General features: G+C 44.4%; 1 protein-coding gene and 2 long non-coding RNA genes across 4 annotated transcripts in view; 1 reads left to right on the top strand and 2 right to left on the bottom strand.

Moving 5' to 3' along the window:
* The window catches only part of KLHL6 (kelch like family member 6), a 37357-nt gene extending 26054 nt beyond the window's left edge, over positions 1-11303 (top strand). The window contains exons 5-9 of one of the 2 annotated variants that reach the window (XM_041416419.1): positions 508-957; positions 3075-3312; positions 6624-6826; positions 7749-7962; positions 10333-11303. In XM_041416419.1, coding sequence (XP_041272353.1) covers positions 508-957; positions 3075-3312; positions 6624-6826; positions 7749-7962; positions 10333-10634 — 1407 coding nt within the window. In that variant the 3' untranslated portion in view covers positions 10635-11303. The remainder of the gene's footprint in view (positions 1-507; positions 958-3074; positions 3313-6623; positions 6827-7748; positions 7963-10332) is intronic. The other variant, XM_041416420.1, reaches the window with a different exon arrangement.
* Positions 810-6611, bottom strand: LOC121342196. The gene is made up of 3 exons (XR_005953510.1): positions 6005-6611; positions 2773-2825; positions 810-942 (listed from the first exon to the last, which is right to left on the bottom strand). It is a non-coding gene; the product is annotated as an uncharacterized LOC121342196 (long non-coding RNA).
* LOC121342195 lies at positions 11051-13508 on the bottom strand. Its single transcript, XR_005953509.1, has 2 exons — positions 13479-13508; positions 11051-12423 (listed from the first exon to the last, which is right to left on the bottom strand). It is a non-coding gene; the product is annotated as an uncharacterized LOC121342195 (long non-coding RNA).
* Between the last annotated feature and the right edge of the window lie 857 nt (positions 13509-14365).

Raw genomic sequence — 14365 nt, forward strand, 5'->3', positions numbered from 1 at the left:
CCACCCCTCCCACAAGGCCTCAGCTGCACTTGGAGTTTGGATGGTGGGAGCATAAATACAGACAGTGGAGCCACCTTCACTCTAAAACCAGACTCTGCTCTAGCTGGTCTCAGCTGACACGCAAGATGAAGCAGGGGAAGCAAACTGGATGCCTGGGGTCCTTATCTGTGCTTTGTAATTCCATGATTGCCAGTGCTTGGAGATCTCATGGAGGAAAAGGGAATAGTAGGAAACCCTTTTGTGAAGCAAATAAAATTCATGACTGTCACAGGTCTTCTGCATCCTGCAAGAAGGGAAACGAGCAACTGGATGCAGAGGGAATAAAAGCAGTGGGAGGAAGAAATTCTCATTTCAGACTGCAGGTCTTGGGAGATACCTGTGCTCAGGTGATCCAGTTCTTGTCTCCCCCAGCTCTTTGCTGTATTAGGCATGGCTGGTTGCTCCATAGCTCCCCTGTGACAGTTTTCATTAACCTTCTGTGCTTATACAAGCTTTTTCTGCCCACAGTTCCTGCGCATGGTAGATGCTTGTGCCAGTTTTCTCACCGAAGCACTCCAGCCGGAGAACTGCGTTGGCATCCTGAGGCTGGCTGACGCCCACTCCCTGCACAGCCTCAAACAACAGGTACAGAACTACATTATCCAGAACTTCACCCAGGTCCTGAACTATGAGGAGTTCCTGGAGCTGCCGGCGGACATCCTGTGCAGCACGCTGAAGAGCGATGAGCTGTGTGTCACGGAGGAGGCGCAGGTGTTCGAAACCGTCATGAACTGGGTCCGTTACAAGGAGTCCGAAAGGTTTTCTCTCCTGCCATACGTGCTGGAGAACGTCCGGCTGCCCCTCTTGGACCCTTGGTATTTTGTAGAGACTGTTGAAGCTGATCAACTCATTAGACAGTGTCCAGATGTCTTTCCTTTGCTCCAAGAAGCAAGAATGTACCATCTGTCAGGCAATGAGGTGAGTAAAACAGGAAGGTATTAGCCTTTTGTAAATGTCTCATGCTTCAGCTCAAAAATTGATTTGAAAGGAGCAGTGCCATGGGGCAGAAAAAGGTAATCACACTGAATTTCCACTAATTCGTGCTACTGAAAAGTCAAAATGGGCCTCAGAATTTATCCTGCTGTCTGAGACAGTTTAGAAGATTTTGGCAGGTTGTTTTAAAACAAAGTGCACAGCTTCCTGTTCATGAACATCTGAGCTTGACCCTTCATACACACTCTTGCTAAATTAAGACCCCAGGTGGCTTCCCTAGTAAAAAGGCAAATGGCATTAGCCCTGACACCTCACCCTCTCAGCTATTACTTCAAGCCTAAGAAAAGAGGAATAATTTTCCCACCAAACTGTGCCACAATCTGTAAAGACTCTTTCAAATGTGAATATGTAACATCTTCCCCTGTTATTTATGGGGAAAATGTTTCATAAAGGAAATATTCTTCCTCCTGTGAAGAAGATGGTCTCTTTGCAGAGGAGAGGACTGCTCATCTGCTGTTTGCAGAGGTCCCTGCCCCCAGAGAGACAGATTAATCCTGACACCCACTCGAGTCCTGTCCTGCCTGCTCAGCGCAGGCTGTGGTGGATCTCCAGTTCTTCCATTGCCCATCCCCTTTGTAACGTTAGGTATCAGTCACATCTCCTTGGCCAAAATATGGGGGAGAGGGGAGAGCAACCAAGAGGTCAGATTTCACAAGAGGAGCAAAGTTCGTGAGCGTGTGAGGAAAGGTGTCCCTCCACAGTCAGAGTCACAGGAGGGCAGGAGGGCGTTGTGGGCCCATCACTCAGGGCGGATGTGTCACCTGTGTCACCGGCACGGCGAGGGGGAACAGACCAAGCGCTCCTTGTGCTGGTGACCCTAAGACACGGCTCGGTGAGCTGGGGTAGTGCCGGCCGGCCTGGAGGGAGCTCCCTGAGCAAGCCTTGTGCCACTGAGCAGTGCTGTCAGGTGCATGCGGCCAGATAAAGGGAGCGCTGCCCCGGGCTGAACACGCATTAGCTCATCTTCAAAGGGCCAGCCGCAGGAGGCTGCGCTGCCAGCTGCCCTCCCCCGGGGCTGACGCCTGCCAAGGGGGGCAGGCAGGTTCAAACAGAGTCCTGGAAGCTGGCAAGGTCTGGGACTCACGTTCTATAAAAATGTGCTTGTTCATTTTCTCGACATAGTCAAAATGCAAGATACGTGTCTGTGTATATAATATCTTTTAATATGGATAAATGATACAAATTTATAGAAACACGGTAAAAGCAGAGAGGTAAAACTTTAAGCAAATTGCCTCCTGACACAGCATTTAACCTGTGGGTCTTGTTCGCAAGCATTTCCTCCCAGGAGAACACAAGTTTCCAAACACCCCTTGCATTCTTTGCTTCTGCTGAACATCTACCTAGCAAATGAACTTCTCCAGTGTCCTGAAACAAAGCCCTGGTCAATAAACTGAGCCAACAAGCAGTAAATTAGAGCTAAGCACATTTCAGAGCCTGGTGCTGGCTTTAAATAATTCTTCTAATTTTGGCTTGAGGTAAGAGCTTACACACAAAGAAACAAATAAAATAACCCCTCCACAGTTGAGAATTGTTATTGTTCTGACACTAGCATATCTCTTCAGGACAAATAATGAGAGCACTTATTTTCTGCTAGCACTAACTGCAGTCTTGCTCTTTCTGAGGTCCCCAAGGCATACACAAACCTTGGGGTCCCCGACCCTGCCCTCACTCTGTCAACCCAAATAAAACCTGTCCTTTTCAGCTACCTGGTGTGCACCCAGCCTTGTCATTACTGCTCACCTGCATAGCTCGTGGTGCCATCCTGGAAGTTTCTAAAAGGATCAGAAAGGATCCTAGAAGGTAGGCAAAAGCAACAGTTCAGAGTTGGAAAAATCCTGCTGAAAGAAGGATACAGCAACCTCTACTGAATGCTTCTAGGATGCTTTTCAGGCTTTTAACTTAGAAAGCCTTGGCTAATTGGTTCAGTTGATGTAAGCCTGTTGTGATTTGAAGAACAGGTAATCAAAGAAAAGGTCACCTGGCCTTTCTGTAATTGTAGGTGTAAATGCCCTGTGTACTCACTCTGTCTCACTTGAATTTAGATTATCACAGAAAGAACCAAGCCCAGGATGCACGAGTTCCAGTCTGAGGTGTTTATGATCATAGGGGGCTGTACAAAAGATGAGAAGTTTGTAGCAGAAGTGACTTGCCTGGATCCTTTGAGGCGAAGCCGTCTGGAAGTAGCAAAATTACCAATCACAGAGCAGGAGCCAGAGAATGAGAATAAAAAATGGGTGGAGTTTGCATGCATTACTCTAAAAAATGAAGTCTACATATCAGGTAAGGAACAAGACATTGACTGGGAGTGCAGGAGGGGGAGCAAAGCATTCTCACGATTATTTCCAGCTTTTATCAAGACCGTGCTTGAGGCAGCTTTAGAAAAATTAAGCACTGCAGGTATTTTAATGTTTTGACTTTGGACATGCTCCAGAGAGCACTGTAAGTGTAAGGACACTGCCTAGCTCTGACCTGAGCACATGATTCCTTTTCAAACTACATTGATCTATGTGCATGGGTACTTTTGTGCAGCACCCTAAACAGCAGCTGAGGTCACAGAAGGGTTCTTGGGAACAGTTCACCAAACATAAAATGACAAATTGCTTCAGCATCTTCTTGTGACAAGTTCATTTGAAGCTCCACATGCATTAGCAAAATCGTGCCAGAGCCTGAGTCATTTTGCAAAAGTCAGTCAAGAATCTGAAGGGAACTGTCACTGATGTTTGGCTGCCCCCTGAAAGCTGCCATCACAGAGGACTCTAGACCTGCCCACCCACAGTCATTAACTTGGCAGTATAAACTGTCAAAGCCAGATGAAATTCCATGTTCCAGACACCCAGTGTGGGTCTGAACAACTCATGTGCTGATCATCATCCCAAGAGCTTCAGGAGATGTATTTAACTTCCCACACAAATACAGTTGAGCTCCACACAGGGTTTGATCCCAGAGCTACAGAGATTTTACTGTGACAATCAAAATGTTAAAATCAAGCTTGTTGGCCAGTTTGACAGCTGCTTTTGATGGCCTGTCAAAAAACAAGTTGGATGATCTTGTTGTGCTTCCAGAGGAAAAGTGACAGCAAGCTTTTCATTACTGTGGCTTTACAGACCATGATACAGAACAGGGCTTTTATAGGTAGAATACTTCCTTTCTGCAAAACTGGCCACCAAATTCTATACTCCATCAAAACAGAAGAGTAGAAAGGAGGAGAGTAGACCAAAGTGTGAATCCTAAAGTGTGAATAGTGGTCCACTGCCTTTATTCAAATATCTTCCATTGTATTCTTTCTTTTGGGAATTCACATATTTTTGATACTTCATTCCAATTTAACATTCATTAAAGTTTTATCCTGGGATAAGAAATAGATTACTGTTCCCATAACTACAAGTAAAGAAAGTTATTCCTTTCAGTCCACCATAGAGACTTTCTGGCATTAGCCCCTCTATTAGAAGGTAGCTGTAGAGAGAAACCTAAGTCAAACATTCCAACTAGGGAATATTCCCCTCACCTTCACACCCTTGAGTTGAGAGGTCTTTTTTCCATTTGCCTTCAATTTGTTACCCTTCTCTCTTTTTCAAGGCTTCTTGCATTCTATTATTCCTGACATCTTTTCCAATGTCTCTTCTCCACTTTTATTTTATGCTCTATCCAGGCTACCTCCAGGCCAGGCTAACACATTCCCTGCTGTGGTGAGTCTCAGCTGGCTTTCCCTTTGCTTCCATTCTCACAGCTTCTTTTTCTTCCATCTTTACTTACTTTCATGTCTCTGAGTTCCTCTCTCCATTCCCTCATTGCCTTTCACCTTTTTGCCCTTTGCACACAAATAAAAGGCTAAGTGGACCAAAGCCATTAGCATGTTTTTCTCAGCGAAACCAATTATTAGTGTCTCAATCCTGATTAAATAGCTGCTTCCTCCTGTATGTCCTTCTACTTTTGTTTTCTTTCTTTAGCTCCTCTAATTTTATTCTACTCTAACTTGACTTTCATTTTTCCTAACTTGATCCTAACATGATTCCATGTGCTTATTTCCTTCTGTATCTTGGTACAGTCTGGAGTCTTCCCTGCTCCTTTAGCATCTCAAAAATAGGAAAGTCCTTTGCACAAGATTATGACTACTGTTAGATCATGCTTTCCCCAAAACAGTTTCAATGCTTTGACTGGATAGCCTGAAACACTACATTTGCAGCATAACTAAAAATTACATGAATTATCATTCACCATTCTGATACTTTTACTAATTTAGGCACAATTTCTCTTCAGATTAGAAAGAATTGTTGTCCAGAGGAAAAACAGAAACAAAATTAACTTCTAGTCCTCTCAAAAATCTCTCCCTGATGTGCAGCAAATTCACCCACTGGTCCAGCTCAAGCTACTACATGAGTTTCAGCCTGTGGAGGAAAGCACAAGCTCATGTCAAAGGGAAATTTCAAGGAGAGTAAAGGGAACACCTGCAGTCTCTCAGCCCCTTTGTAGCTATGAATGCTGCATTCAGGCCCTTTGGCCACTTCAGCTATTTGAGTGCAAATAAAATTAACGACATACATGTGAAAAATACTAGGACAAAAGCATTACAAACGACTCTTTCTAGCATGCTAATTATCTCCTATTCAATCTGCTATTTGGCCCAGAGATAGGCTCCATCAGTTTGCAGTGATCTGTCTGCAGTACAGAATACCAATGAAGACAGACATTTTCTCAATGGAATATGAATTCTCTTTTCAGTATATTCACCAGTGAAGCAAATGTTTAATCAGGTTGCAGATGATGGAATAAGCTACTCAGTCTGTAAATGTGGTTTCAGGCTTAACTAGATCTGTTTGTATTACAGTTACACCAGAAACTGTAGGCAAACAACAGCTCTTGTTTAAAACACTGCTCTCTGCTTTAGCACAAGCAAAGACCCTCTTGCAGGTCAGCTCTAGAATGAGTTTGCAGGGTCCAGTTTTGTTCTTCAAGCTGTAAATATGAAGCTTACCCAAGTGTGTAGAGAAAGTCCAGAAGGAGAGAAAACGAGATCCCAGCCATATGGTCCCAGGGTTGAATGGTAAAACTTCCAGGTCCTGCAGGAGTATTGTTGGGAGGAGCACAGTCAGGTCTTTTGCTTTATGATGCAAACCACAGGGCTGGCTGGATCTGCCCTGCACAACCTGGCAGTTTTCCAGTGCAGGCCTGTCTTCAAGGGATTTGGAACTACCAGCTGCAGCATCCTCCACTATCTCACTTAAATCACATTTGTTTGTTTGTCCCTTTGCAGCAGTTCTGCAAATCCCTGGTGTTGCACAGAAATCTCCTGCATGTCACCCTGCTATGTGGTTGGTCGTGCACTCAGTATTGAAATGAAAGTGGTTGTGGTCTGGTTAAAGTGAGGAATGGTGATTTATCTTCACTGAATATTTGGCTGTAGAAATTGTTCAGTGTCCTTCACTACTAAGTAAACTAAATGCAGAAATTTTCTTCTATTGTAACAGGACCAGTTAACAATCAGTAACAATGATTTACTTTCCATTGTGAGAGAACACACTTAAATTTAGGTATATTGGTTTTTAAGTAAATACAAGCCGTGCTATCATATTTACATGTCATGTACACTGCAGGTGGCAAAGAAACAAAGCACGATGTCTGGAAATACAACGCCTCCATCAACAAATGGATACAAATTGAGTATCTCAACATTGGGCGCTGGAGACATAAAATGGCAGTGTTGGGTGGCAAAGTGTATGTCATTGGGGGCTTTGATGGCATGCAGAGAATCAACAGCATGGAAGCATATGATCCCTTTCATAACTGCTGGTCAGAGGTAAGAGGCTGCATCATGTAACATTTTAATTATTTGGAATATTTTATTTAGAAAATCTTAGGTCTTGGATTCATCAAAATGATCTTGTATAATTCTTTTAAGCATTTCTGGTCTTTAAAAATCGTAAATATTTCTTTTTTTCTATAGAAATGCATATCCTTTAGAAGGTAAAAATATCCCCAGATTGTCAGCCAGCATTTTCTATGAGACATCTAATGCCTAACTTTCCCTTTTTTAGTTGGCTTTTGAAGCTAGTAGCCCATAAATCAAGGAGAAAGAATATAGTATACATGAGCCAGAGCACAGGCTGAAAACTACTGCTCTGACACATTTTGTATGTATATAAACTGTGTCTACCACGCTGTGCCTTGTATATGGTATGGGTTATACATGAAAATACAAGTCTGAAGGTAAACAGGATTAAACCCACTCGCCCCAGTTCTACTCACTGTACTTCAAGCAATGAGAGGAGAGAATTAGGCAACCAATTAATCCATAACAGTAATGAGATTAGGCATCATAACAGCAGACACAACCCATTGTCACTAGATTATAAAAAGCAATGTGGATGACTCTAACAATCACAGCTGCAAGTAGCAAGATCAGTACAAACAAATTTCTTGTGCTTTTCTGCAAGGTATGGAAGCATGTAAAGGAGATTTTTGGCATTTCTGATATTTCCTAGCTTTTGAATTATTGATAAGTAATTTTAATTTCAGCATTTGAACAGAGCATATTTTCATTAAGGGTTTTTGCAGTCTTAAGAAAAAGCTGAAACATACTTTTCCCTTATCCTTAGAAACATCATCTTCTGAACCCCGCTTAAAAAGGGATGCCTGACTTAAAATTCCACAGGCTCCCTCCCCACAGGCATCAGTCTGACTGCTTCACATGGTTACTAGTGATTCCTTTTGGTCCCCAGGCTGCTCCCCTGATGGTCAACGTGAGCTCCTTTGCAGCAGCCAGCTACAAGAAGAAGCTGTACGTGATTGGGGGGGGCCCCAACGGGAAGCTGGCCACGGACAAGACGCAGTGCTACGACCCGGCCACCAACGCCTGGAGCCTCAGGGCTGCCATGCCCGTGGAGGCCAAGTGCATCAACGCTGCCAGCTTCAGGGACCACATCTATGTGGTGGGTGAGTGCAGCACCCGTGGCTCTCCTTGTCTGCGCCCAGCAGGGCTTGCTCCTGTGCTTCTGTGATAGTTTCACCCCCACAGAGTGTAATCAGACGGTCAGATGGCTCTTCCCGGTGAGCTTAGCGAGGGGTGGGAATCCAGGATGTTCACAAAGAGTAGGGAAAGGTCACCAAGTCAAAATCCCTGTTAGCATGGCAGCTATCTTGGAAAGCTGGAGGTAGCCCAGAGACAGCTTAAAGCCATCCAAAGATGTGTTCATAGTGGCAAGGGCATGATCTCATGGCTACATCATGTCCCCTCTCCTCTCCAGGGTGTTACACAACCCACTGCATACAGGATTTATGCAGGGATAAGAGTACTAGGAGGAGGTCAGAGGAGCAGAGCCACTGAGACCCAAAGATCCAGAGATCTTCACTAGATTGCACTTGGGGTTAATTCAGTCAGTCACCAGAACTGGAAGGAAAAATGGAAAAAACAAGATTTTGAGCTGAACTATGGGGGGAGGAGGGAGCATGCACACATCTCCAGATGGCACCAAGAAAACCAAAAGAAAAGAAGAACATTTGTTTCCGAAACAGGAGCTCTTGCTCTCTCATCCTTGGTGCAGGGAATTTCAATGTAATTAATATGGTGCTGAGAGCTGGCATAGAGCTGGAGTATTCACCAAATAATTAATGGTGCTCTGGAGGGAGATTTATAATCTGCATGTGTGTGCACATATATACATACACACACCCCTTTTGTGTACAAAAACACCTCATGCTTGTCCTCAGCACTGGAGCTGACCTCACCCTGTTTGCACAGGATGACAGAGAGAGAAGGCACATGACTTATGGGCTAGCTGATGTAACTCCTGATAAAATGGACATGATACTCCAGTCACATTCATTCAGCATCTTTTAGCCAGCAACATCCACTAGTAAATCTCTTGCTTATCTACCTGAGAAATAAGTCTATTCCAACTGGATAGAAATCAGCCCCTTCTGAAGTTTAAAAGATAAAAGGGCATTTGGTTACTGCATCCAAAGCAATCAAATTACCCAGACTGATGAATTACCAACTGCCAGGTGAATCACTACAACTAACAATCACTACAAATAACAATCACTACAACTAACAATCACTACAACTAATGACTAACTTTCAGTCTGTTTCAGTTAAGTCACCTCTGAATGACTTGATCACCCCTCAGGTGCTGCACTAGTATTGTCAAACTCAGCATCTATTATAAGTACCACAGATAAATACTCACTTTGCTAGCAGGGAGCATGCCAGGCATTGTTGTACCTCATCAATAAGACCATGGCTTCAAGGTTCCTATCCAGAAGGACAGTGCCAGACTCTTTTCAGAGGTGGCCAGGGACAGGACAAGGAACAATGACCATAACTACAATATATGAAGTTCCACCTCAGCCTGAGGAAGGACTTCTTTGTGTTGAGGGTTGCAGAGCACTGGAACAGCTGCCCAGTGAGGCTGTGGAGTTTCCCTCTTTGGAGGCATTCCAAACCCACCTGGATGCATTCCAGTGTAACCTGCTCCAGGTGACCCTGCCTTAGCAGAGGGGTTGGACTGGATAATCTCCAGAGGTCTCTTCCAACCCTAACAATTCTGTGATTCTGTGCAGCAAATACAGAAGACACATTCAGTGCCTGTAAATTTCAGAATAAGAACCATTTAGCTGCTGGTAATCTCAGGAGGAAATATATTTTCATAGCCTTTCATGAGAATTGAGATATTGACCATTTTTTCAAGAGAAAAGGACACTGCAAGATTGAAAAGGTGCACTAAGAACCTTTACTAAAAATCATTAATAACTTCAGTTTTGGGAAACACAGAGAAACTGAAGGTCACTCTCTGTTTAACAAACCCATAGAGAGGTTATTGATTCAGTCTGACAAACTCTAAACAAGGAAGGTTTTTTGAAAGCAGGCATTTCCAGGAAGAAGGAGGATTGATGGACAGAGGAATGAGTGGAAAAATCCTGTTTCCATTTCTAACAGTGATGGTTTACTACAGCTGGTCCTCCATGATCTAAGCACTTTTAAACAAAATAGCATTTTTCTGAAGCTGTGTCCTTAGCTGGAGCAGCAGGTATCAGAAAGATCTGTTGCTAGGTGCACGGCAGTCACACTGAAGGATCACAGCAGGTTGTTCTGGCCCTAAATTCCACAGCCTTATGAACAATAAGTGGCCTTCTGCAGATCAGGCTTTCAAAACAATAAAGTATCCTGTGACCTTGTTTTTTCTTGGCTTTGGGGCATAAACCGTTCTTACAAATGTCAGGAACAGAGTCTTGTTGAAGTGGATGGTTGAATTAAAATCCCTTACAGGAACGGCCAGTGCAAACCAATATCCATTTCCTTCCCAGGTGGGGCAATGAAAGCTCTGTACTCCTACAGCCCCCAGGAGGACACATGGTGCCTGGTGACTCAGTTCACCCACGAGAGAGCCAGCTGTGGCATTTCTCCTTGCAACAACAAGCTGTTCATCACCGGCGGCCGAGATGAAAAGAACGAAGTCATTGCAACAGTGCTCTGCTGGGACCCTGAAACTCAGAAGCTGACAGAAGAGTGTGTCCTGCCTCGGGGGGTGTCTCACCACGGCAGTGTTACCCTCAGGAAGTCTTACACGCCCATCCGTAAGATCGTGCCCGGGGCAGTTTCTGTCTGACCCCGGTGCCTCCTGGCACAGACTGCAGTGAGGATGGCTTTGGGCTTCGTGAGCAATGGATGGGAACACCACCACAGCTCCTCTGGGGCGTATCTGTATATATGCTCAGTCCTTGTGTTTCCTCTGTACATTATATCCTTAAATTATCTTAATTCCTTCCCTCCACAGAAAAACAAAGGGACCAGCTGTAGTTTACTCCTGCCAACACAAGACCTCGAATCAGGCAAAGAAATGTAGGTGGGAAATTTACTTCCCAGCTATATCTACCCTGGAATGTGCTTGAACTGGCTCAGTCTGGTCCCAGAGTTTGGTCAACTATTTATTGTGTTAAGCTGGATTTGCAATAACTACTAGTGAAAAAAGAGAAATTGTTTTAGGAATTAAATATTTGTACTTTGGTATGACATAATGTCTTGTTCCAAAGCTGTGCTTTTTTCTCCCAGTGTTTGGCACATTAGATTAAGTTTGAACCAGTTTGTTTGTTTGTTTGTTTGAAGATACTTTGTTGGTTTTTGAGTTCTGCATGACCAAAACAAATCCATCTCAGTTTGCAAACCTTGCTGTCATTCCCAAGAAAGACTGCACAAGCTGCAAATGTAAATGAACGCTAAATTGTTTCCACGGAACATTCACTGCGGCTGTTTTCTAAATAAAACAGGCCAAACCGTAGTTTCCCTTTCCTTTGTTGCGTGTCGGGTGACTGTTGTGCCTGGAAGGCCTTTTCCTGGCCGGGCTCCGTCCGTGCCTCCATCCCCACTGGGTGGCACTGCGCTCCCGGCATTTTCCGCACGGGTTTGGGTTCCTGGAACGCAACCGGACAAAACAGTCTGCTGGAGAGAAAAACAGTTCCAGGTACTGTTCCCAGCCTGGTTCATGAGACTGTCACATGCTGTACCAGAGGGGGCAAATGTTCAACAGGCCAGGAGGGCCCAAGTCTCAAATCCCAGCATCTGGGTCAGTTGTAGGGAAAGAAAAACAAACATTGAAGAGGTCACGCCCGGGACGCCCTGGGACACTCTTGGCCAAAGACTGGGAACATATTCCCGTCCCTCCTCCCCTGCCTAGTTGCTGGAAAGAGCCAACTCGCTATTAAATCAAGACAGAAAAGACAGTGCAAAACAAATCTCTCCAAGCGGAGAGCAGTGACTCCTTCCAGCCTTCCCTCCCACTCCGTAATGTCTCCTTTTGCCTTATACAGTATTAAAAATAATATTTCTGTCATGCTAGGCTGGGGAAAAACCACGGGTTCCTGAATTGCAGCACACTGAGTGCTCAGTGGTGTGGCAGGACCTGCAGACAGTCCTGGTGCAGGCTGAGCACGGCAGCACAGCCCGTGGCGTGGGTGTAGCACTCCAACAGGTCTCCACTGTGTCCTTCCCTCAGAAAGACTGCAAGAAATCCTGTTTCTTCTGCAATTTGCCCCATGCCTTGAATTCATCTCTGTAATTTCAACCAATCCCCACAATGTCTCACTCTAATTTTCCCACAGGCCTTCCATTTTCAACTACTTTTTAATTGCTTCCCTTCCTTCTTTACATTCCTCTCATTCTGCAGGGTCAGCACTTCTCACACTTCCATGCTGGCCCCCTCCCTCTCATCCCACTCTGCTTTTCAGAGGGCATGAAGAAGTATCCTCCAGACAGAATATTTTATTTCAAAAGGTTTTTGTGAAGAACAGTTACCACCTTTGCCTTGGTTGGTAGCACTGGCTGGTCTAGAGGGACAGAGAAGGTGGATGAATGGGAGGGTTCTCCCTTTCCTCTTGAGGAGCTGCATTTTGTATCTTTACCTGTTGGAAAAACTTATTATAGCAGCTGTTGAGTCTGACTAGTTCTTCCTACTGAGAATCATCCTAAAAACTAGCAGCCCTCAGGAGCTGGTTGCTGATTTTCTCCCTGTAATGTTTGTAGCAAAAACTTGTATTTTTTTTTCTTGAGAAAGATAAATCACCGAATTAGAAAAAAGTTGTCCAAATGAACTTCCTAATACAAATTCTTAACTCCACATCTCAAAGGCAGGAAACAGTCTCTTGTCTGTCCTAAGGTGCTTTCCTAGTCACATGTGCAAACCTTGGGCAATCATAAGCCAAAACAGCCTTCACTGACAAACACAAGACAGCACAACCACAGCTTGGCTCCTTTTCCCGCTCCTAACTCATGAATCGCTCACAAATTCCGATGTTTTAATAGCAGTGAGTGAAGAGTTGTGGTTATTTGCCTCTCTGCTCTTTGTACCTTCTGTATTCGTGTTGCAATCCGAAGGACTTGAAGTATATTAAAAAACAAAAACATTCAAATCAGTAGTTTTATGCAGACACCAAAAATCACAAGGGTTGTGAAAATAATGGCAAGAACCAGCAGTGCTGGCCACTCATTTGCCAGCAGCGAGGTGGGGGTGGAGACAGGAGACAACAGAAATCAAATTTCAAAACCTTGCAATTTCCTTTTCCTATCACAGGCTCTTTCTCATCTGCCCTGCGTCCCCCCCTCTGGCAGGGAATGACCACAAGCACGGTTTCTGCCCAAGGAACACAGAGTATCAGATGTACCAAACATTGCCCAGGGAAGCACAGAGCCGGCTGTCCCTGCAGGAGCTGCCTGAGCTGCCTCGGGGCAGCTGGTGCTGTTCCCCAGCACAGACACAGCCCCAGGGTTCTGGGGCTGCCCCCAGTGCAGCCAGGCAATGGCACTTTCCTTCTGCCGTCTTCCTACATTACAGTTCCAGCAGAAAATGACACAGCCAATTGATGGAGCAGAAGTAGACACTCCAATAGTAATTACTAAAACTGCAGGAGGTTAATTAGTTTCACTGAATAATTACTCAAATGCTTGCAATGAACAGTACCTCAGATCCAAAGCTGTGCGCTTGTTTACCTGCAAGGAGATCCTCTGTATCTCCTGACAGTGAAACTGATCTCATTTGAGGCACAGACCTATCTCTGATGTAATTACGTCTGCAGTGATGTACGGCACAGCCCCAGCCCCTGGAATGCAGGTCTGACTCCCTTCAGTCTGCAGGTTACAGACAGCAAACTGCACTTTAAGTCCAGCTGGGTGAGGGAAGAGAGCAGAGGTAAATGTTGTGACAGTACTGGCACAAGAAAAGAGGGAAAAACTGACCAGGAATATATTTAGGCTATAAATTGGAATACCTTTAGTGATTCATGCTGTTGCAATTCATTAAAGGATTACTGTCCCCAGCTGCCAAATCACATGTTAAAGCCAACTGCTCTCCATTTCACTTCAAATTAAAATGCAGGGCAGCCAAACTTCTTGACGTCTGAGAAGTTCACTTATGTGACCTGGGAGAGGTCGATTACTGGGTCTGGTAAACAGTCTCAGTTTGAATTTCCAGAGCTTATGTGGAGACATCCTTACAAGGCTGGTGATCACTACACTCATGAGGTTCTGAAAAATGCAGAAGCCTAACATTCTTTGAGACAAAACTCACGATATTTATGAAAAGTATTATAGGAACCTAGTGCTTGTGACGTTGCCCTGGTGAGCCCTTTGATCCTATTCACATAGAATGGGGAAATCCCAAAGGCAAATGGTTCAGGCACATGGTGTGTTTCTTGTATGCACGCTATAACCTGCTGCTTTTGTACCAAACAGCACACTAATATTCCATGGGAATAAGTTGTTTACAAGCAGTCACTTAAGAAAAACCACTTTAAAATGTGGTTTAAAATGTTAAACCACTTTAAAGAGAATTAATATGAGCTTGAAATG

Source organism: Onychostruthus taczanowskii, unplaced genomic scaffold, assembly GCF_017590055.1.
Source record: "Onychostruthus taczanowskii isolate IOZ18803 unplaced genomic scaffold, ASM1759005v1 scaffold51, whole genome shotgun sequence".
Classification (NCBI taxonomy): Eukaryota; Metazoa; Chordata; class Aves; order Passeriformes; family Passeridae; genus Onychostruthus; species Onychostruthus taczanowskii.